General features: G+C 44.7%; 1 protein-coding gene across 2 annotated transcripts in view; it reads left to right on the plus strand.

Annotated features, from left to right (window-relative positions):
• Nucleotides 1–5,243: 5,243 nt before the first annotated feature.
• Nucleotides 5,244–24,376, plus strand: part of LOC135551829 (adenylyl cyclase-associated protein 2-like) — a 42,406-nt gene continuing 23,273 nt past the window's right edge. The window contains exons 1-4 of one of the 2 annotated variants that reach the window (XM_064983065.1): nucleotides 5,244–5,347; nucleotides 15,315–15,439; nucleotides 15,637–15,737; nucleotides 19,841–19,918. In XM_064983065.1, the coding sequence (XP_064839137.1) occupies nucleotides 15,325–15,439; nucleotides 15,637–15,737; nucleotides 19,841–19,918 (294 nt within the window). In that variant the 5' untranslated portion in view covers nucleotides 5,244–5,347; nucleotides 15,315–15,324. Of the gene's footprint in view, nucleotides 5,348–5,457; nucleotides 5,546–15,314; nucleotides 15,440–15,636; nucleotides 15,738–19,840; nucleotides 19,919–24,376 lie in introns of those variants that run through there. The other variant, XM_064983064.1, reaches the window with a different exon arrangement.

Consider the following 24,376-nt stretch of genomic DNA (forward strand, 5'->3'; position numbering starts at 1 on the left):
GCCCTGTACCCTGACCCTGTACCCACTCCTCACAGCCTCACCAACCCCCTGGCCCTGTACCCTGGCCCTGTACCCACTCCTCACAGCCTCACCAACCCCCTGACCCTGTACCCTGACCCTGTACCCACTACCCTCACAGCCTCACCAACCCCTGACCCTGTACCCTGACCCTGTACCCACTCCTCACAGCCTCACCAACCCCCTGGCCCTGTACCCACTCCTCATAGCCTCACCAACCCCCTGACCCTGTACCCACTCCTCACAGCCTCACCAACCCCCTGGCCCTGTACCCTGGCCCTGTACCCACTCCTCATAGCCTCACCAACCCCCTGGCCCTGTACCCACTCCTCACAGACTCACCAACCCCCTGACCCTGTACCCTGACCCTGTACCCACTCCTCACAGCCTCACCAACCCCTGGCCCTGTACCCTGACCCTGTACCCACTCCTCATAGCCTCACCAACCCCCTGGCCCTGTACCCTGACTCTGTACCCACTCCTCACAGCCTCACCAACCCCCTGGCCCTGTACCCTGACCCTGTACCCACTCCTCATAGCCTCACCAACCCCCTGACCCTGTACCCTGACCCTGTACCCACTCCTCACAGCCTCACCAATCCCCTGGCCCTGTACCCTGGGGTGGTGATGGGGGATGTAGAGAAGGGGGGGGGGCTGCAGGCGCTTGACATATGAATCTATGAGTTCTTAGTGTGCCTTACATTTGTATTGCTATTTAAGAGAGTAAGAAAGAAGATCTACTATTTAAGATATTTATTTTGAGATTGGACTATGTTCTATGCGCTCTAAGGACAGAGAATTAGTGGTGGTACTGTATTCATTTTATTATGTATTCATCTCAAGGTATATAAGTTATTGAGTAGATTTAGTTTTATTTTAATTATTATTAACATACTCAACCAAAAATGTTAATGTAGGATTTATATAAGATACAATTCTGTATGTGCACTGTACAATTATACTTTTTGCCGTTTGAAATCTTAGAATAAATATTGGTTAGTTGAATGCCTTTTCTATGAAACTTTATTTAAATGCAGGCCTATTTGCGTGCAGACTGTTACTCTGTCTCTTTTGTGTTTAGAACGGTTGGAAAAGACAAACAAAATCCTGACAAAAATGAGCTAATTGCTGCTTTATACATTAGAATGTATAGTTATTGTCATGGTTCAGATAGTTGTGCTTCTATTGCTTTTAATATACATCAGATGGGCTATTTTACACTGTTGGGAATTTTTATACTTGAACTATTTCTTACAAGGGAAAATATGAAAAATAAATGACAAAAAAAACCATTTTAAGGATGCTTTTTATTGTCACTGGATGAAGGCATGTACAGTGTTATTTACTATATTTAAATGCAAAGGTCCTGTTGGTAGTAAAACGGTATTTCAGAATTTCAACACTATTTACTCTAAATTGAAATAAAAGGTTCTATATTTAAAAAGAATACTGTTGTTTTTTTAAAGATGGATGTTGAAATGATGAAATTGATGTCAAATTGATGTTAAGGTGATGTTGTCTTCAGGTTGGGTGTCTTTTTGTGGGCCATAGTATGGAGGCCTGAGACCATTGATCGTCTGCAGAGCAAATTAGGTATGAAGCTGCCAAAGCGGTTGATGTCTATTAAACACCTATAAACAGACTTGCTGTTTTTTTTCACTGTGTGGGTGGTTGTGCGTGCATATGTGCATATGTGCATATGTGCGAGTGACCACAGAGCGGCCAGTAGGTAGTCAGGAGCCTTATGGGATTACACACAAAATGTCCGCCGGGTGTCCGCTGCCTGGTGTGTTGCTGCTCTTCATTGTCTAACACTGTCACCCAAGGCCTCTCCACCATTTTAGCCGGGCCGTCGATGACATGGGACAAGCATTGACCTCACACTCAAACAAACCTGTCTGGAAGCAGAGAGTTAGAGAATGGAGTCCTCTGGGAAAGAAAATGAATAATTCAGAGGCTTTCTAATCAATAAAAGATGCCAAGAGACCTGGATGCTGGCTGCCAAGCCTCCCTACCCTCTCCTCCACTAACCTGGCATGGAGGCAGCATGGAGTGTGTCCCATTGGGCCCTGACCAAAGTAGTGCACTGCATAGGGAACAGGCTGCCATTTGGAACACAAATGGTCTATTTCAGCCTGCAGTGTAACTAGACGCTGGCCAGCCAGCCAGGCCCAGGCAGCTGCCATGACACAGCAGAGCTAGGTTTCGCATGACATCACTACGGCTTCCATGGCATCTGACGTCCGCCATGATGGAATTCAGAGGCAGGTTGTGAATTGGGATATGACAGTCAGGGAGTAGAAGGAGCCGCTAACATGATCAGGGTCACGGTGAATAGCCTTGTTGAAACTTGCCCTCACTTTTATTTGAGTTGATGTGAACTAATGGTGTGGCTGTTGAACAAGTTGAGGAGACTAAATTACTTGGCGTTACCTTAGATTGTAAACTGCCATGGTCAAAACATATAGATTCAATGGTTGTAAAGATGGGGAGAAGTCTGTCTGTAATAAAGACATGCTCTGCTTTTTTAACACCACACCAAAAAAAGCAAGTTCAGAAGGCTCTGGTTTTGTCTAATCTTGATTATCGTCGTGGGTCCAGTGCTGCAAGGAAAGACCTAGTTAAGCTGCAGCTGACCCAGAACAGAGTGGCATGTCTTGCTATTTATTGTAATCAGAGGGCTGATATAAATACTATGCTGCCAGTCTCTCTTGGTTAAGAGTTGAGGAGAGAATGACTGCATCACTTCTTTTAATAAGAAACATTAATGTTTAGAAAATTCCAAATTGTTTGCATAGTCAATTTACACACAGCTCTGACACACACAATTACCCCACCAAACATACCACCAATGGTCTTTTCACAGTTCCCAAATCCAGAACAAATTCAATAAAGAGTACAGTATTATATAGAACCGTTATTGCATGGAACTCCGTTCCATCTCATATTACTCAAATAAACAGCAAACCTGGTTTAAAAAAGCAGATAAAGCAACACCTCCTGGCACAACGCCGCTCCCATATTTGACCTAGATAGTTTGTGTGTATGTATTGATATGTAGGCTACGTGTGCCTTTAAATTTTTTTATGTAAGTCTGTCCTTGAGCTGTTGTTGTTTATTAATGTTCTGTTCTATGTGATTGTTTCATGTTTTGTGTGGACCCCAGGAAGCTCTTGCTACAGCTAATGGGGATCCTAATAAAATAACAAATACCAAACTACTTATAACCATTGATTATATCAGTGCAGAATGATCCCCAGCCTTATGATTTTGGAGGCGATGATGATGATGATGGTGGTGGTGGTGATGATGATGTGTCGGTGGTGGTAGTGGTGATGATGGTGTCGGTGGTGGTTGTGGTGATGATGATGGTGTCGGTGGTGGTTGTGGTGATGATGATGTGTCGGTGGTGGTGGTGGTGATGATGGTGTTGGTGGTGATGATGATGATGATGATGGTGGTGGTGATGATGATGTGTCGGTGGTGATTGTAGTGATGATGATGGTGGTGGTTGTGGTGGTGATGATGGTGTTGGTTGTGGTGATGATGATGTTGTCGGTGGTGGTTGTGGTGATGATGATGGTGGTGGTTGTGGTGATGATGATGGTGGTGGTTGTGGTGATGATGATGGTGGTGATTGTAGTGATGATGATGGTGGTGGTTGTGGTGATGATGATGGTGGTGGTTGTGGTGATGATGATGGTGGTGGTTGTGGTGATGATGATGGTGGTGGTTGTGGTGATGATGATGTTGTCGGTGGTGGTTGTGGTGATGATGATGGTGGTGGTTGTGGTGATGATGATGTTGTCGGTGGTGGTTGTGGTGGTGGTGATGATGATGGTGGTGGTTGTGGTGATGATGATGGTGGTGGTTGTGGTGATGATGATGGTTATGATTGTGGTGATGATGATGTGGTGGTGGTGGTGATGATGATGTGTCAGTGATGATGGTGGTTGTGGTGATGATGATGGTGTTGGTGGTTGTGGTGATGATGATGATTATGATAGTAGTGGTGGTGGTGATGATGATGGTGTCGGTGGTGGTTGTGGTAATGATGATGGTGTAGTGGTGGTGGTGATGATGATGTTGTCGGTGGTGGTTGTGGTGGTGATGATGGTGTCGGTGGTGGTGATGATGATGTTGTCGGTGGTGGTTGTGTGATGATGATGGTGGTGGTTGTGGTGATGATGATGGTGGTGGTTGTGGTGATGATGATGGTGGTGATTGTGGTGATGATGATGGTGGTGATTGTGGTGATGATGATGGTGGTGGTTGTGTGATGATGATGATGGTGGTGGTTGTGGTGATGATGATGGTGGTGGTTGTGGTGATGATGATGTTGTCGGTGGTGGTTGTGGTGATGATGATGGTGGTGGTTGTGGTGATGATGATGTTGTCGGTGGTGGTTGTGGTGGTGGTGATGATGATGGTGGTTGTGGTGATGATGATGGTGTCGGTGGTGGTTGTGGTGATGATGATGATTATGATAGTAGTGGTGGTGGTAATGATGATGGTGTCGGTGGTGGTTGTGGTAATGATGATGATTATGATAGTAGTGGTGGTGGTGATGATGATGGTGTCGGTGGTGGTTGTTGTGGTGTTGATGATGTCGGTGGTGGTTCTGGTGATGATGAGGGTGTCGGTGGGGGTTATGGTGGTGATGATGATGGTGGTGGTGGTGATGATGATAGTAGTGGTGGTGCTGATGATGATTATAGTAGTGGTGGTGGTTGTGGTGATGATGACGATGGTAGTGGGGGTGGTGATGGTTGTGGTGATGATGATGATGATGTGTTGGTGGTGGTTGGATGATGATGATGATGACGATGGTAGTGGTGGTGGTTGTGGTGATAATGATGATGGCGTCGGTGGTGGTTGTGGTGATGATGATGGTAGTGGTGGTGGTGATGATGACAAGCTTTTAGAATTTGATTGTCCACCCAGCACTATGGAGAAACTAGGTTATAGTGCTTTCTCCCTTGAGTCATGGGCAAGTCCATTGTTAGCCTGCCTACACAACATTAGACTTCAATTAGACATTCCATATTTAGGTGTCTGGGGCTCCCATTACTGCTTCTCAAGACCGGGCAGTGGGCCAGGGAAAGATTGGTGTCACCAACTGGTACTTTGCCAGTGGTCCACTTAATCCACTGTTTTCTCAGGTTCACCAATGTTACTTAATTTGGAAGTCCCGGAAACTCAAGAGTCAGCTGCGCGATTGACTGACAGGGAGGCTGGGTACAGCGGAATACCCAGGGACAAATCTTGCCGGGATATTACAAAAGCGAAAGAAAACACGACGCCAGGATTTGATAGGGACTAGTCGAAGGTAAATATATCACTTTGTAGGTTAGTTTGTTTTCAACCGACTGTAATGTTTTTGACGAGATGGTAACGGGAGGGAGGTGGTGCAGGGAGGTGGGGGCCAGGGCAGTACGTTTGTAGCTGGCTCAGTCTCATTGAAACGCGTGCGGTTATTCTATTCGCTGTGTTGGCAGGAGAAAAGAAGACACCGATAACCACAAAGGTCTGAACAATCGCCCTTTTCATATTCTTTGTGTGCGGTCTGTGTGTCTTGTGTTTGTGTTTTTTTTTCATGGCTAGTTACATCATTGCGTATTCAAGGCGTTTCAGTGTTTTCCAGAAAACCGGTGAGGCGTCAAATAGGCTACCGTTACTGTTAAGACTAGAATAATTTCTAACTTTATTTCATAAATGTATGTCGATGTCATTGCAATTGGTGTATGTGATGACAACGGTAGCCTATACAATGTAGCATGCCAATGACGCAGGATGAAACTGGAAAGATGACATGTCAACATAGTTGTATTGTTATTATGGTGTAATGTGTGGCGCCGAGTCCATAATCGCTTTTAGTATGCCTATGTTATGTGATGCTAATGTCATACCTACTTTCTATGTGATGTGAGGACACATGAACACACCATACTATACTTCTCACAGAATCAGTGCACCTGTGTCACACCAACCTTGAATGAACCTTTTCGGGAACACAATGAATGTTGACACAGTTTAATGCTGTCCAAAACAGAATGAGCTTCACAAAGATTGATGTCTAGAATTATTATTGCACTGATTGACCATTTTTCAATTCTCACATGTAAGCCTTTCTGATTATTTTCATATTCTCACATGAACTATTCATAAGCCCTATAACTATACGAGTTTCCAGATCTCCAGGTAGAAGGCCCATCATCATGTCTAAGAAATAGAGGGTCCTTATCCCAGAGACCGTTGGGGCCTATCAAGCACCAACCATAGAACCTTCAGACTTAGAATAGATGACAGTATATCACCACCACTCACTTGAAGCAGGGGACCAATATAGCTCTGAGATCAGATATGCAGGGCATAGAGTTATGAGACCCCATGGGGATCTGGAAGTAAAATGCCATTCTCATTTCAGTAGAATAATAACACATCCCCAATGTCTGCTTTCACAGCTGTTGGGTCTAAATCCCTCCCCATTGGTCAGACAATTGTTAGGTGCTTTGTTTGCTATGAAAACAATATTCCTTACGGTGCCTCCAGTATATAATTCTATAAAACTCTAACCTCAGGGTTGCGGGTTCAAATCCTGTGCTGGCTCTCCTCCCTCAATCACTGTATACAAATAACTTATTGTAACACTGTATAGCTGGAGTCCAACAGCGAAAGAGCTAAACATGTCATTCCCCATGCAATTTCGATCGCCATGGATTCTTTGGCCAACTCACAGTGGTGAAGAGATGCTAATCAAGTCATACTGTGCCAGATTTTAGCTGTTGCTTTCACTCAATTTGAATGTTTTCAACATATCTTCCAGGGAAAACTAATTATGAATAGGGCTTGGGAAAATAGTGTCAGAATGTACTCTGTTCAATAGCACGTTGCAAGGCTTGTCAAATGTTTTTATTTAAAACAAAGCACATCTTGATATTTTGGAATAAATATGATTTTAATTTGATCACCATGTTGTTCCAAGAAGTGCAAACTTTTAGTGTTTTTAAGCTTTAAAAAAAGTATAACTTAATTTGCTCTAACAATAAATGTGTCAACCCCTAAACAAATATCCATAATTCACATTTCCTGTTGCTGAAGGATTATTTTCCTGATGTGAGAAAATGGTGAAATTAAGAGCTTACATCTGTACACTCTTTGATCAGTGTTATGTATGCCAGTGAGCACTGGTCTAATATCATCTTTCCCTACATTTGACCTTATCTCACCCATTGGAACACAAGCACAAAAACAGCCTCAAGATCAGTACTTAGAACATCTCCACCTATCAGTCATTACCCTACACAGTCCATATATATACACAGTTGAAGTCGGAAGTTTACACACACCTTAGCTAAATACATTTAAACTCAGGTTCACAATTCCTGACATTTAATCTCAGTAAAAATTCCCTGTCTAGGTCAGTTAAGATCCACACTTTATTTTAAGAATGTGAAATGTCAGAATAATAGGAGAGAGAGTGATTTATTTCAGCTTTTATTTCTTTCATCACATTGCCAGTGGGTCAGAAGTTTACATACACCCAATTAGTATTTGGTAGCATTGCCTTCAAATTGTTTAACTTGGGTCAAACATTTTGGGTAGCCTTCCACAGGCTTCCCACAATAAGTTGGGTGAATTTTGGCCCATATCTCCTGAGAGCTGGTATAACTGAGTCAGGTTTGTAGGCCTCCTTGCTCGCACACGCTTTTTCAGTTCTGCCCACAAATTTTCTATAGGATTGAGGTCAGGGCTTTGATGGCCACTCCAATACATTGATATTATTGTCCTTAAGCCATTTTGCCACAACTTTGGAAGTTTGCTTCAGGTCATTGTCCATTTGGAAGACCCATTTGTGACCAAGCTTTAACTTCCTGACTGATGTCTTGAGATGTTGCTTCAATATATCCACATCATTTTTATTCCACATGATTCCAGCTATTTTGTGAAGTGCACCAGTCCCTCCGGCAGCAAAGCACCCCCACAACATGATGCTGCCACCCTGTGCTTCACATTTGGGATGGTGTTTTTTGGCTTGCAAGCCTCCCCCTTTTTCCTCCAAACATAACAATAGTCATTATGGCCAAACAGTTCAGACCAGAGGACATTTCTCCAAAAAGTGTGATCTTTGTCCCCATGTGCAGTTGCAAACCACAGTCTGGCTTTTTTTATGGCGGTTTTGGAGCAGTGGCTTCTTCTTTGCTGAGCGGCCTTTCAGGTTATGTCGATATAGGACTCATTTTACTGTGGATATAGATACTTTTGTACCCGTTTCCTCCAGCATCTTCACAAGGTCCTTTGCTGTTGTTCTGGGATTGATTTGCACTTTTCTCACCAAAGTACGTTCATCTCTAGGAGACAGAATGTGTCTCCTTCCTGAGCGGTATGACGCCTGCGTGGTCCCATGGTGTTTATACTTGCGTACTATTGTTTGTACAGATGAACGTGGTACCTTCAGGCGTTTGGAAATTGCTCCCAAGGATGAACCAGACATGTGGAGGTTTCCAATTTTTTTTCTGAGGTCTTGGCTGATTTCTTTTAATTTTCCCATGATGTCAAGCAAAGAGGCACTGAGTTTGAAGGTAGGCCTTGAAATACATCTACAGATACACGTCCAATTGACTCAAACAATGTCAATTAGCCTATCAGAAGCTTATAAAGGCATGACATAATTCTCTGACATTTTCCAAGCTGTTTAAAGGCACAGTCAACTTAGTGTATGTAAACCTCTGACACACTGGAATTGTGATACAGTGAATGATAAGTGAAATAATCTGTCTGTAAACATTTTTTGGAAAAATTACTTGTGTCGTGCACAAAGTAGATGTCCTAACCGACTTGCCAAAACTATAGTTTGTTAACAAGAAATGTGTGGAGTGGTTGAAAAACAAGTTTTAATGACTCCAACCTAAGTGTATGGAAACTTCCGACTTCAACTGTATATTTTAAGGAGTCACTTTGATGAAGGTACATTGCCATAACACATTTGTTTTTAACAAATATATATAGTTCTATATATATATAACTCTATATATATATTTGTTAAAAAACTAATGTGTCCCCCTTTGCTGCTATAACAGATTATTTCATATATATATATATATCTATCTTTCAATTTACACTGTCTTCCAAGGGTGTCGGAATATCTCTCAAACATCCAGTTTGAAGACCTCAAACCAAATCTTAAACAGACTCTTTTGGGCCCTGTACTGTCTGGCAGCCCACATAAATATACAGTGAAGCCCATGTTAGACATTTGGCACTGCTGAGAGAATTCTCTAGTGTAATTAACAGATTACGCCCAGGCTGCACCTCCCATCCACCACCAATGAGTTTGTGAACTCACAGGACTGCCGGTTTGAGTCCTGCTGCAGGCTACAGCTCACTGATGGGGCGGCAGCGTAGCCTAGTGGTTAGAGCGTTGGACTAGTAACCGAAAGGTTGCAAGTTCAAATCTCCAAGCTGACAATACAGGTGTATGAAATCAAGCACACAAATCTGTCATTCTGCCCCTGAATAAGGCCTGAATAAAGCACTGTTCCTAGGCTGTCATTGAAAATAAGAATTCGTTCTGAACTGACTTTCCTAGATAAATAAAAAAAACTAATGAATGCTAGGTCCTACTGTAGCAGATGTCCTAATATTTCTTTCTTTTACTTTTAAATTTGTGTGTATCGTTGTGAATTGTTAGATATCACTGTACTGTTGAGCAAGGACCGCAAGCATTTTGCTACACCCGCAAGAGCATCTGCTCAACATGTATGCGACCGATACGATATGATTTGATTTTAGCTAGGAGGAAGGCCGAGGCATTGGTCTAAAACCCTGTTCTGCTTCTTATTTAAGTACCGGTGAGGGATGTTAATATGTTGAAGTGCAGGTGATGTCGGGAGACGAAGCACAGCTCCTTCTTTGCTCATCTGGACTGAACTTGACTGTCCTGTGACAAGTGTAGAAGTGTGAGTGTTTGTGTGTCTGTCATTCTGTTGTGTGTGCATTGACCATTTTTGCACAAACTTTTGACTCCTCACATACACTGCTGCTACTATTTATTATCTATCCTGTTGCCTAGTCAGTCACTTTATCCTATATGTACATACACTATATAAACAAAAGTGTGTGAACACCCCATAATTAGTGGATTCGGCTATTTCAGCCACACCTGTTGCTGACAGGTGTATAAAATCGAGCACACCGCCATGCAATCTCCATAGACAAACATTGGCAGTAGAATGGCCTTACTGAAGTGCTCAGTGACTTTTAACGTGGCATCGTCATAGGATGCCACCTTTCCAAACAGTAAGTTTGTCAAATATCTGCCCTGCTAGAGCTGCCCCGGTCAACTGTAAGTGCTGTTATTGTGAAGTGGAAACATCTAGGAGCATCAACGCTCAGCCATGAAGTAGTTGGCCACACAAGCTCACAGAAAGGGACCGCCAAGTGCTGAAGCGCATAAAAATAATCTGTCCTCGGTCGCAACACTCACACAAGCCTAAATTCACCATGTGCAATGCTAAGCGTTGCCTGGAGTGGTGTAAAGACTATGACTACGCATTCTCTGGAGTGATGAATCACGCGTCACCATCTGGCAGTCAGACGGACAAATTGGGGTTTGGCGTAATCCAGGAGAACGCTACTTGCCCCAATCCATAGTGCCAACTGTAAAGTTTGGTGGAGGAGGAATAATGGTCTGGGGCTGTTTTTCATGGTTCGGGCTAGGCCCCTTAGTTCCAGTGAAGGAAAAGATTAATGCTACAGCATAGAATGACATTCTAGACGATTCTGTGCTTCCAACTTTGTGACAACAGTTTGGGGAAGGGCCTTTCCTGTTTCAGCCTGACAATGTCCCAGTGCACAAAGCGAGGTCCATACAGAAATGGTTTGTCGAGATCGGTGTGAAAGAACTTGACTGGCCTGCAAAGAGCACTGACCTCAACCCCACCGAACACCTTCGGGATGAATTGGAATGCTGACTGCGATGCGAGCCAGGCCTAATCACAATCAATGCCCAACCTCACAAATGCTCTTGTGGCTGAATGGAGCATATCACCGCAGGAATGTTCCAAAATCTAGTGGAAAGCCTTCCCTGAAGAGTGGAGGCTGTTATAGCAGCAAAGGGGGGACCAACTCCATATTAATGCCCATGATCTTGGAATGAGACTATCAGGTGTCCACATACTTTTGGTCATGTGGTGTATCTACCTCAATTACCTCTTACCCCTGCACATCAACACTGTACTGGTACCTCGTGTATACAGCCAAGTTATCATCAACTCAGTACTGGTGCCTCGTGTGTGTATACAGCCAAGTTATCATCAACTCAGTACTGGTGCCTCCTGTGTGTATATAGCCAAGTTATCATCAACTCAGTACTGGTGCCTCGTGTGTGTATACAGCCAAGTTATCATCAACTCAGTACTGGTGCCCCGTGTGTGTATATAGCCAAGTTATCATCAACTCAGTACTGGTGCCCCGTGTGTGTATATAGCCAAGTTATCATCAACTCAGTACTGGTGCCTCGTGTGTGTATATAGCCAAGTTATCGTCAACTCAGTACTGGTGCCTCGTGTGTGTATATAGCCAAGTTATCATCAACTCAGTACTGGTGCCTCGTGTGTGTATACAGCCAAGTTATCATCAACTCAGTACTGGTGCCTCGTGTGTGTATACAGCCAAGTTATCATCAACTCAGTACTGGTGCCTCGTGTGTGTATACAGCCAAGTTATCATCAACTCAGTACTGGTGCCTCGTGTGTGTATATAGCCAAGTTATCATCAACTCAGTACTGGTGCCTCGTGTGTGTATACAGCCAAGTTATCATCAACTCAGTACTGGTGCCTCGTGTGTGTATACAGCCAAGTTATCATCAACTCAGTACTGGTGCCTCGTGTGTGTATATAGCCAAGTTATCATCAACTCAGTACTGGTGCCTCGTGTGTGTATATAGCCAAGTTATCATCAACTCAGTACTGGTATGTTATCATCAACTCAGTACTGGTGCCCCGTGTGTGTATATAGCCAAGTTATCATCAACTCAGTACTGGTGCCTCGTGTGTGTATACAGCCAAGTTATCATCAACTCAGTACTGGTGCCTCGTGTGTGTATACAGCCAAGTTATCATCAACTCAGTACTGGTGCCTCGTGTGTGTATACAGCCAAGTTATCATCAACTCAGTACTGGTGCCTCGTGTGTGTATATAGCCAAGTTATCGTTACTCATTGTGTAGTTATTCTTTGTGTTATTCTTTTTCTATTCTTTTTCTCTCTGCATTGTTGGGAAGGGCCCATAAGTAAGCATTTCACTGTTCGTCTCCCTCTCTTGTTTATGAAGCATATGTGATAAATAACATTTGGATTTGAAATGTGTGTATTTGCAATTGTCTTTGTTCATGTGCTCGTGCATGTGTCCTTCCAGTCGTGTTCCTGTGTGTCTGTGTGTGTGTTAGAGGGGCTAATAATCCAGTCTGTGACAGTGACATCACTGGTGCAGATCCCTGCATGGGGATAGCTTCCTACCGCAGTCAGGCGAATGGCCTGGCCAGTGAGGTCAATCTCCACTGATAACAACCAGATCAGGTGACCAATTTGATAATGTTTCTCCTCGACCAAGAGAGGGAAGAACTTCTATGAGTCCCAAATGGCACCCTATCCCCAGACCCCTGTATAGTGCACTACTTTTGACCATAGAGTTCTGGTCAAAAATAGTGCACTATATACATCTAGCATAGACCCCACTACGGTAGGCTACACACAAATGAAACTATTAAAAGCTGTGTGTGCTGTTATATTCTGTTTATTTCAGCCTCACTGCTTTACGTAATAGATTGAGAACGCTTGAAATGCACCCTTCTTTCCTTATATCCTTCTTCTTATATGTTCAGATAGATGGCTACATCCTTAGAATAAAGTAAACCCTTACCCTAGCTCTCCACTAAAACCTGACCCCAAACACTCTTCTGTATCTGTACAAATCATATGTATCTGTGAACATTATATCATTCTGATGAATAATGACGTGGATGGAGTCAACTGCACTAGGAATAGCTTTTGATGTATTCAATCTATTACATAAAGCAGGGAGGCTGAAATAGACAGAACAGAACAGTACACACAGCTTTTAATACTTTCCTTTGTGTGTAGCCTATTGTAGTGGGGTCGATGCCTGATTTATAACATCTTGAGTCTTGGAGAATGACACAAGTTTGGAATAAAACACCTCAAGTGGAATGGGATTCTCATTTCTTCAGAAGTCTGTGAAATAAAAGTCAGTCAGTATATATTTACTCTGTACTGTCACCTTTGTGACTTAGTTTGTTGACCCCTCTAACAGATATCTTAGCGCTGCCTCTGTTCCTGTCCCTGAATAATCTAATAGCTAGTGACACTCCAGTAGATGGAGCAGCATCCAGCTGAAGGTGTGGCTCTGTGGCTGGGGGCCTGACAACTGAACTGACCCTCCTTCAGACCTGGGTGCAAATCGAAATCTTTCAAATACTTTTGAGAGTTTGTTGCTCTAATCTGCCTGGAGTACCGGATAGGTGGAGTTTACAGGCTACTATTATATTGGTTCATTAACTCAGGCATACTCAATCAACAGGAATCAGCCATGACCCATGACCCATGTCATGATCAGTGGTGTAAAGTACTTAAGTAAAAATACTCTGAAGTACGACTATGTAGTTTTTTGGGTATCTGTACTTTACTTTACAATTGATATTTTGGACAACTTTTACTTTTACTTCACTACATTTTACTTCACTACATTCCTGAATAATATAATGTACTTTTTACTCCATACATTTTCCCTGACACCCAAAAGTACTCGTTACATTTTGAATGCTTAGCAGGACAGGCTACAGCCCCAAGGTCTTTGATTGGACCAGCCATGGTTACAGCCCCAGGCTCTTTGACAGGATCAGCCATGGCTACAGCCCCAGGCTCTTTGATTGGACCAGCCATGGTTACCGCCCCAGGCTCTTTGATTGGACCAGCCATGGTTACAGCCCCAGGCTCTTTGACATGATCAGCCATGGTTACAGCCCCAGGCTCTTTGACAGAACCAGCCATGGTTACAGCCCCAGGCTCTTTGACAGGACCAGCCATGGTTACAGCCCCAGGCTCTTTGACATGATCAGCCATGGTTACAGCCCCAGGCTCTTTGACAGGACCAGCCATGGTTACAGCCCCAGGCTCTTTGACAGGATCAGCCATGGTTACAGCCCCAGGCTCTTTGACAGGATCAGCCATGGTTACAGCCCCAGGCTCTTTGATTGGACCAGCCATGGTTACAGCCCCAGGCTCTTTGACAGAACCAGCCATGGTTACAGCCCCAGGCTCTTTGATTGGACCAGCCATGGTTACAGCCCCAGGCTCTTTGACAGGATCAGCCATGGTTACAGCCCCAGGCTCTTTGATTGGACCAGCCATGGTTACAGCCCCAGGCTCTTTGACAGGATCAGCCATGGTTACAGCCCCAGGCTCTTTGACTAAACCAGCCATGGTTACAGCCCCAGGCTCTTTGACAGGATCAGCCATGGTTACAGCCCCAGGCTCTTTGACAGGATCAGCCATGGTTACAGCCCCAGGCTCTTTGATTGGACCAGCCATGGTTACAGCCCCAGGCTCTTTGATTGGACCAGCCATGGTTACAGCCCCAGGCTCTTTGACAGGATCAGCCATGGTTACAGCCCCAGGCTCTTTGATTGGACCAGCTATGGTTACAGCCCCAGGCTCTTTGATTGGACCAGCCATGGTTACAGCCCCAGGCTCTTTGACAGGATCAGCCATGGTTACAGCCCCAGGCTCTTTGACTAAACCAGCCATGGTTACAGCCCCAGGCTCTTTGATTGGACCAGCCATGGTTACAGCCCCAGGTTCTTTGACAGAACCAGCCATGGTTACAGCCCCAGGCTCTTTGACAGGACCAGCCATGGTTACAGCCCCAGGCTCTTTGACTAAACCAGCCATGGTTACAGCCCCAGGCTCTTTGACTAAACCAGCCATGGTTACAGCCCCAGGCTCTTTGACAGGATCAGCCATGGTTACAGCCCCAGGCTCTTTGACAGGATCAGCCATGGTTACAGCCCCAGGCTCTTTGACAGGATCAGCCATGGTTACAGCTCAAGTCTCTTTGATTGGACCAGCCATGGTTACAGCCCCAGGCTCTTTGACAGGATCAGCCATGGTTACAGCCCCAGGCTCTTTGACAGGATCAGCCATGGTTACAGCTCAAGTCTCTTTGATTGGACCAGCCATGGTTACAGCCCCAGACTGACTTTCTCCACTTCCTTCTAGGGCCGCCACCATGGAAAAATTAGTTCAGAGGCTGGAGCAGGCCGTGATTCGCTTAGAGCAGGTGTCCATCAACATGCAGGTGTCCAATGGCATGGCCAACGGGGACTGTAACGGGATCAACGGAGGTGAGTAGTAGAATTCTCATGGTCCAGGTTACGACAGCGGTGTTTAGCATTGGCTAGTGAGGCAGAGTAACCAGAAGGTTCAACTGGGAACTACTTTATGCAATGAACATTTATGAACATATAATACTGTATGTAAAAGTACAGTATAGTCATTGTTTTATCATGCATCTTCCTCTCCTCCACTCCTGTCTCTACAGGTCAGTCCCAGTGTATGGATGCCTTTGACCTGCTGCTGTTGGGGCCAGTGTCAGAGTACCTGAAGAATAGCAGAGCCATAGGAGACGATGTGGAGAACCATGTGAGTGGTGTGTACGTACGCGCGTGTGTGTACGTGTGACTGATTCTCCTTAAGTGTATTTGAGTGGCGTCTTGCAAAGGCTCCAAATGAGAAATGGCTCTGCACCATTAAGAGCACATTGTCTCCTCCTCAATCCCCAAATCCCTCAAACGTTCTCACTTACACACACTCACACACACCAGCTGTCTCAGACAGGGGGCTGTCCACAGCTGCTGTCTTGGTTAACACACTGGTGTTATATTTGGGCTTTATCTGAAACTGTAAGTCGACAGTAAGTGAAACAAAGCAGTCCCTTTCCCTTTACTAGAATATGTGGACAACTACAAATACCTGGGTGTCTGTCTAGACTGTAAACTCTCCTTCCAGACTCACATTAAGCGTCTCCAATCCAAAATTAAATCTAGAATCGGCTTCCTATTTCGCAACAAAGCCTCCTTCACTCATGTTGCCAAACATACCCCCGTAAAATGGACTATCCCACTAATCCTTGGCTTCGGCGATGTCATTTACAAAATAGCCTTCAACACTCTACTCAGCAAACTGGATGCAGTCTATCACAGTGCCATCTGTTTTGTCACAAAAGCCCCATATACTACCCACCACTGAGACCTGTATGTTCTCGTTGGCTGGCCCTCACTACATATCCATTGCCAAACCCACTGGCTCCAGGTCATCTACAAGTCTTTGCTAGGTAAAGCTCCACCTTATCTCAGCTCACTGGTCACCATAGCAACACCCACTGGTAGCACGCACTCCAGCAGGTATATTTTACTGGTCATCCCCAAAGCCAACACTTCCGTTGGCCGCCTTTCCTTCCAGTTCTCTGCTGCCAATGACTGGAACGAATTGCAAAAATCTCTAAGGCTGAAGCCTTGTATCTCCTTCTCTGAGTTTAATCTGTCAGAGCAGCTTACCAATCACTGTACCTGTACACAGCCAATGTGTAAATAGCACACCCTACCTCATCCCCATATTATTACTTACCCTATTGCTCTTTTGCACCCCAGTGTCTCTACTTGCACATCATCGTCTGCACATCTATCAGTCCAGTATTAATGATAAATTATTTTGCCTCTATGGCCTATTTGTTACCTACATCTCCCGACTCTTCTACATTTGCACACACTGTACATATATTTTTCTATTTTTCTTTTCTAATGTGTTATTGACTGCACGTTTGTTTGTGTAACTCTGTGTTGTTGTTTTTGTCACAGTGCTTTGCTTTATCTTGGCCAGGTTGCAGTTGTAAATGAGAACTTGTTCTCAACTGGCATGCCTGGTTAAATAAAGGTGAAATAAAATAAAAAATAAAATGGACAGAAACTCAAAGTATGTGATATTTGTAACAGAGTAGGTGCTGAGAATACACAAAAAAGATCATTAGGATTTGAATTGAGTTGAGTTTTATTTAAGGTACTGAACAGCATTAGCACATACCATAGCACATACCAGCTACAAGCTGAACAGCATTAGCACATACCATAGCACATACCAGCTACAAGCTGAACAGCATTAGCACATACCATAGCACATACCAGCTACAAGCTGAACAGCATTAGCACATACCATAGCACATACCAGGTGAACAGCATTAGCACATACCAGCTACAAGCTGAACAGCATTAGCACATACCATAGCACATACCAGCTACAAGCTGAACAGCATTAGCACATACCATAGCACATACCAGGTGAACAGCATTAGCACATACCAGCTACAAGCTGAACAGCATTAGCACATACCATAACACAAACCAGGAAACACAGTTAAACACAGTTAAATCAATAAACTGAGAGACAAGAACATCTAAAAGTAAAGAAAGGGATTTGAAGGAAAGAACGGATCACCACAGAATGATATAAATAAATAAATATGAAACTAAGAAAGTCGCCTACCCTGTTCTCACAGGCTACTATTCTACTTCTACTCTGTTCTCACAGGCTACTATTCTACTTCTACTCTGTTCTCACAGGCTACTATTCTACTTCTACTCTGTTCTCACAGGCTACTATTCTACTTCTACTCTGTTCTCACAGGCTACTATTCTACTTCTACTCTGTTCTCACAGGCTACTATTCTACTTCTACTCTGTTCTCACAGGCTACTATTCTACTCTGTTCTCACAGGCTACTATTCTACTTCTACTCTGTTCTCACAGGCTACTATTCTACTTCTACTCTGTTCTCACAGGCTACTATTCTACTTCTACTCTGTTCTCACTGGCTACTATTCTACTTCTACTCTGTTCTCACTGGCTACTATTCTACTTCTACTCTGTTCTCACAGGCTACTATTCTACTTCTACTCTGTTCTCACAGGCTGCTATTCTACTTCTACTCTGTTCTCACAGCCTGCTACTATTCTACTTCTCACAGGCTACTATTTCTCACTCTGTTCTCACAGGCTACTATTCTACTTCTACTCTGTTCTACAGGCTATTCTACTCACAGGCTGCTATTCTACTACTCTGTTCTCACAGGCTACTATTCTACTTCTACTCTGTTCTCACAGGCTGCTATTCTACTTCTACTCTGTTCTCACAGGCTACTATTCTACTTCTACTCTGTTCTCACAGGCTGCTATTCTAGTTCTACTCTGTTTTCACAGGCTACTATTCTACTTCTACTCTGTTCTCACAGGCTGCTATTCTACTTCTACTCTGTTCTCACAGGCTACTATTCTACTTCTACTCTGTTCTCACAGGCTGCTATTCTAGTTCTACTCAGTTCTCACAGGCTACTATTCTACTTCCATTGAGAGAAACTCTGTGTGTAACTTTAATTCATGATACTGTATATCAGGGTCCCACGGGTGATTTTTATTTGCCCTCCCAAGTTTTCTGAGCAAAATGTTATTGTTGGACATAAAATACTGTAAAAATACCATCAAATCTGTTTCAAAGTATATACCCACGTATAATAGAGAGACATGTGATCGAATCCAAATGTAAGCTAGGTTTAAAATATTATATGTTCTTGTTGTGGTCAATTTGAAGTCTACAAATTATTTGTCATTATGTACCGGTCCCCTGACCATCCCCTCAAGAAAAAATTGTCCCACGGCGGAATCTATTTGATGATCCCTGATGTATATGTTGTCACCCAGCCAACTCTAACATCACTAACATGTAATAGTAATTTCTCTCTAACACAGTGAGATTCTCTCTTGATCTACCAGTGACCATAGGGATGGATGAATGTTGAGCACTTAGTGTCCACTTCACTTCCCTGCCAGCTCTCTGTTATTGGGACGAGTTTTATATAAAGACATGGAGGATTCCCCTTGTTTTATCTCTCATAGGTCTGCCTGGCTTTGGGAGTTGAGCATTGTAGTCTAACTGTGTGGGGTCCAGCCCTTGGCCAGGGAAAACCACTGTAGAGAGCTGGGAAGAGGAAGAGTGATTTAAATGTCAGTCTGTTTCCTGTTCCCTACAAAGCCAATGGCGGGAGTGTGTTTGAACTTTAACCCTGAGTTCCAATATTAAACCGCAACACAAGCACCTTTTCCTCCCTGATGTCAGGCCGTTTTCCACAAAGAGATGGGGCGTAGTTTGTGGCTAGTAATCATGTTGGCAACCACTTTGATGAATTCTCTTTTGACTCCCAAAATAGAGCACACATTTTTTTTACCTTTATTCATACCAGGCACTGACAGGATGTCCAATTTGGAAAAAAAACCTTTCTCAAGGGAGACATGATTACCAATGCGAATGAAATAACTGAGTACGTGTTAAAGCAGAATGAATGAGAAATAGACCCAATCTGTGGTGAAAATGGGACTGGGGGATTGGGCGAGGATATTCCTTCACGGGTCTTTTCCCTCGTAAGACAACATTCACTGAATCTCCTTCTCCCATTACAGTGAAGGAGGGAAGAGGAGGAGGGGGTATTTGTGTTAGAGGTGGGGGGTTTTAATGTTAGGAAAGCTCCTTTTATGGGTTCCTCTGGAGGTCTTTTCCCAAACATGGGACATGCCTCATGGGACCTGACTAATGCAGAGTTTTATATCAGCATGATGCAGTGCAGGTTTCGTTAGAGAGGGAAATGTGGCTTATAATGCCCTCAGATTTGGCCTTTTAACCTTTTCCCGCTGTGCTTGACAGGCGGAGATGGTGAACAACGCTCTACAGCTTCAGAGAAGCTTCCTCAAAATGGCCACCACACACCAGGAGCCTGCTCAGGTAAGGATGATATGTGCAATGGCTTGGAGGACTGTTCTGAATGCAAATACTCAAATCAAATCAAATTTTATTCTTCACAAACACATGGTTAGCAGATGTTAATGCGAGTGTAGCGAAATGCTTGTGCTTGTAGTTCTGACAGTGCAGTAATATCTAACAAGTTATCTAGCAATTCCACAACAACTACCTTATACACGCAATGTAAAGGGATGGATGAAGAATATGTACATATCAGTATATGGATGAGCGATGGCTGAGCGGCAGAGGCAAGGTGCAATAGATGGTATAAAATACAGTATATACATATGATATGAGTATGTAAGATATGTAAACATTATTAAAGTGGCATTATTTAAAGTGACTGGTCATCCATTTATTAAAGTGGCCAATGATTGAGTCTGTATGTAGACAGCAGCCTCTCTGTGTTGGGGATGGCTGTTTAACAGTAAAACGGCCTTGAGATAGAAGCTGTTTGTCAGTCTCTCGTTCTCAGCTTTGATGCATCTGTACTGACCTCGCCTTCTGGATGGTAGCGATGTGAACAGGCAGTGGCTCGGGTGGTTGTTGTCCTTGATGATCTTTTTGGCCTTCCTGTGACATTGGGTGCTGCAGGTGTCCTGGAGGGCAGGTAGTTTGCCCCTGCTGATATATTGTGTAGACCGCACCACCCTCTGGAGAGCCTTGCGGTTTATGGTGGTGCAGTTGCCGTACCAGGCGGTGATACAGCCCTACAAGGATGCTCTCAATTTTTGTGCATCTGTAAAGTTTGAGGGTTTTAGGTGACAAGCCAAATTTATTCAACCTCCTGACAGTGCAATAATATCTAACAAGTAATCTAACAATTCCCCAACAACTACCTAATACACACAAATCTAAGGGGGTGAATGAGAATATGTAAGTATATGGATGAGCAATAGCCGAGGGGCATAGGCAAGGTGCAATAGATGGTATAAAATACAGTATAAAGATGTGATATGAGTAATGTAAGATATGTCAACATTTATTAAAGTGGCAGTATTTAGAGTACATTGTATAAAGTGACTAGTGATCCATTTATTAAAACCTCTTACTGCTACCCCCCTACTTTTTTCAATTTCCTCCTGAAGACATACCCAAATCCAACTGCCTGTAGCTCAGGCCCAGGACCAAGGATATGCATATTCTTGGTTTCATTTGAAAGAAAACACCCTGAAGTTTGTGTAAATGTGAATTGAATTGTAGGAGAATATAACACAATAGATCTGGTTTAGATACGACAATGAAAAAAACATACGTTTTTTCATTTTTATTGTTGTATCATCATCCTTAAAATGAACAAGACAAAATAAACATTCAGATAGGATGATGGGGACAATTTCAGTGATAAACATAATAGGGCAACATTACTTGTGCAAAGTTTCAGAATGATAACTTCCAAAATGAGTGTGCTACATGACATTTATCATGAAGTCACCCAGGTGTCCCACACAAGTAGCCCAAATGTACCCAAGTGGCCAAATTGGTGAAGTTATACATTTTGAATGGAATAATTTTGAATTCAACACCATAGTATCACTCATTTCAGTATTGCCCTTTTCAGTATCGGCCATTTCAGGAACAACTTTTCCAGAGTTCTCGTGGCAGACCTTTCCTCTCTGTGTTTCCCTGTGCTGCTGGGCCAGTGGGCAGCCATGCGGCGCCCCGGAGCTCTGTTCACATAGGATTACCCCTTTTAAAAAAGAACGCTAATACAACACATTCCCAATGCATTCATGTATGGGGAAGGGAGGGGGGAAAAGGGGGGGGTATGGAGAGGAAGAGGGGTTAACCTGTTATCATCCCGTCAGCCTTCAGTTTGTATTGAACAAGGCGGGAGCTCAGAGCTGTACAGGAAGTGATTAACTCCTATCTCGCAGGTCGTTGGTCAAGTGGCAGTGAGAGCGAATTCACCAATTGTCTGATAAACAAACAAGGAAGAAGGGTTTAAACGGAGGGAGAGAAGGGAGAGTAAGGGAATAAGAGATAGTGGAGGAAGAGAGGAAAGACTGGGAGGGGAGAGGAATGACATGTCCTGTATCTTTACTGTAGCCTGTAGAGACTGTAGCCTGTAGAGACTGTAACCTGTAGAGACTGTAACCTGTAGAGACTGTAACCTGTAGCCTGTAGAGAGCCTGTAGAGAGCCTGTAGCCTGTAGAGACTGTAGCCTGTAGAGAGCCTGTAGCCTGTAGAGACTGTAGCCTGTAGAGACTGTAGCCTGTAGAGACTGTAGCCTGTAGAGACTGTAGCCTGTAGCCTGTAGAGACTGTAGCCTGTAGAGACTGTAGCCTGTAGAGAGCCTGTAGCCTGTAGAGGGACTGTAGCCTGTAGAGACTGTAGCCTGTAGCCTGTAGCCTGTAGAGACTGTAGCCTGTAGAGACTGTAGCCTGTAGCCTGTAGAGACTGTAGCCTGTAGAGACTGTAGCCTGTAGCCTGTAGAGACTGTAGCCTGTAGAGAGCCTGTAGCCTGTAGAGACTGTAGCCTGTAGAGACTGTAGCCTGTAGAGACTGTAGCCTGTAGCCTGTAGAGACTGTAGCCTGTAGAGAGCCTGTAGCTTGTAGAGCCTGTAGCCTGTAGCCTGTAGCCTGTAGAGACTGTAGCCTGTAGAGAGCCTGTAGCCTGTAGAGACTGTAGCCTGTAGAGAGCCTGTAGCCTGTAGAGACTGTAGCCTGTAGAGACTGTAGCCTGTAGAGACTGTAGCCTGTAGAGACCTGTAGCCTGTAGAGAGACTGTAGCCTGTAGAGAGACTGTAGCCTGTAGAGAGCCTGTAGCCTGTAGAGCCTGTAGAGAGCCTGTAGCCTGTAGAGAGCCTGTAGCCTGAGAGACTGTAGCCTGTAGAGAGACTGTAGCCTGTAGAGCCTGTAGCCTGTAGAGAGCCTGTAGCCTGTAGAGAGCCTGTAGCCTGTAGAGCCTGTAGCCTGTAGAGAGCCTGTAGCCTGTAGAGAGCCTGTAGCCTGTAGAGAGCCTGTAGCCTGTAGAGCCTGTAGCCTGTAGAGAGCCTGTAGCCTGTAGAGAGACTGTAGCCTGTAGAGACTGTAGCCTGTAGCCTGTAGAGACTGTAGCCTGTAGAGAGACTGTAGCCTGTAAAGACTGTAGCCTGTAGAGACTGTAGCCTGTAGAGACTGTAGCCTGTAGAGAGACTGTAGCCTGTAGAGACTGTAGCCTGTAGAGACTGTAGCCTGTAGAGACTATAGCCTGTAGAGAGCCTGTAGAGACTGTAGCCTGTAGAGACTGTAGCCTGTAGAGACTATAGCCTGTAGAGAGCCTGTAGAGACTGTAGCCTGTAGAGAGCCTGTAGAGAGCCTGTAGAGACTGTAGCCTGTAGAGAGCCTGTAGAGAGACTGTGGCCTGTAGAGAGACTGTAGCCTGTAGAGAGACTGTAGCCTGTAGAGAGCCTGTAGCCAGTAGAGCCTGTAGCCTGTAGAGAGCCTGTAGAGAGACTGTAGCCTGTAGAGAGACTGTAGCCTGTAGAGACTATAGCCTGTAGAGAGCCTGTAGCCCGGAGAGAGCCTGTAGCCCGGAGAGAGCCTGTAGTCCGGAGAGAGTCTGTAGCCCGGAGAGAGCCTGTAGCCCGGAGAGAGCCTGTAGCCTGTAGAGAGCCTGTAGAGACTGTAGCCTGTAGAGACTATAGCCTGTAGAGAGCCTGTAGCCCGGAGAGAGCCTGTAGCCCGGAGAGAGTCTGTAGCCCGGAGAGAGCCTGTAGCCCGGAGAGAGTCTGTAGCCCGGAGAGAGCCTGTAGCCTGTAGAGAGCCTGTAGCCTGTAGAGAGCCTGTAGAGACTGTAGCCTGTAGAGAGACTGTAGCCTGTAGAGAGCCTGTAGCCCGGAGAGAGCCTGTAGCCCGGAGAGAGCCTGTAGCCCGGAGAGAGCCTGTAGCCCGGAGAGAGCCTGTAGCCCGGAGAGAGCCTGTAGCCCATAGAGTACTGTAGCCTGTAGAGAGCCTGTAGCCCGGAGAGAGCCTGTAGCCCGGAGAGAGCCTGTAGCCCGGAGAGAGTCTGTAGCCCATAGAGAGACTATAGCCTGTAGAGAGCCTGTGGAGAGACTGTAGCCTGTAGAGAGACTGTAGCCTGTAGAGAGACTGTAGCCTGTAGAGAGACTGTAGCCTGTAGAGAGACTGTAGCCTGTAGAGACTGTAGCCTGTAGAGAGCCTGTAGCCCGGAGAGAGCCTGTATTCCGGAGAGAGCCTGTAGCCTGTAAAGACTGTAGCCTGTAGAGACTGTAGCCTGTAGAGACTATAGCCTGTAGAGAGCCTGTAGCCCGGAGAGAGCCTGTAGCCCGGAGAGAGCCTGTAGCCCGGAGAGAGTCTGTAGCCCGTAGAGAGACTGTAGCCTGTAGAGAGACTGTAGAGAGCCTGTAGCCCGTAGAGAGACTGTAGAGAGCCTGTAGCCTGTAGATAGCCTGTAGCCTGTAGAGAGCCTGTAGCCTGTAGAGAGCCTGTAGAGA

Source organism: Oncorhynchus masou, chromosome 13 (genome assembly GCF_036934945.1).
Source record: "Oncorhynchus masou masou isolate Uvic2021 chromosome 13, UVic_Omas_1.1, whole genome shotgun sequence".
In the NCBI taxonomy this organism is placed as follows: domain Eukaryota; kingdom Metazoa; phylum Chordata; class Actinopteri; order Salmoniformes; family Salmonidae; genus Oncorhynchus; species Oncorhynchus masou.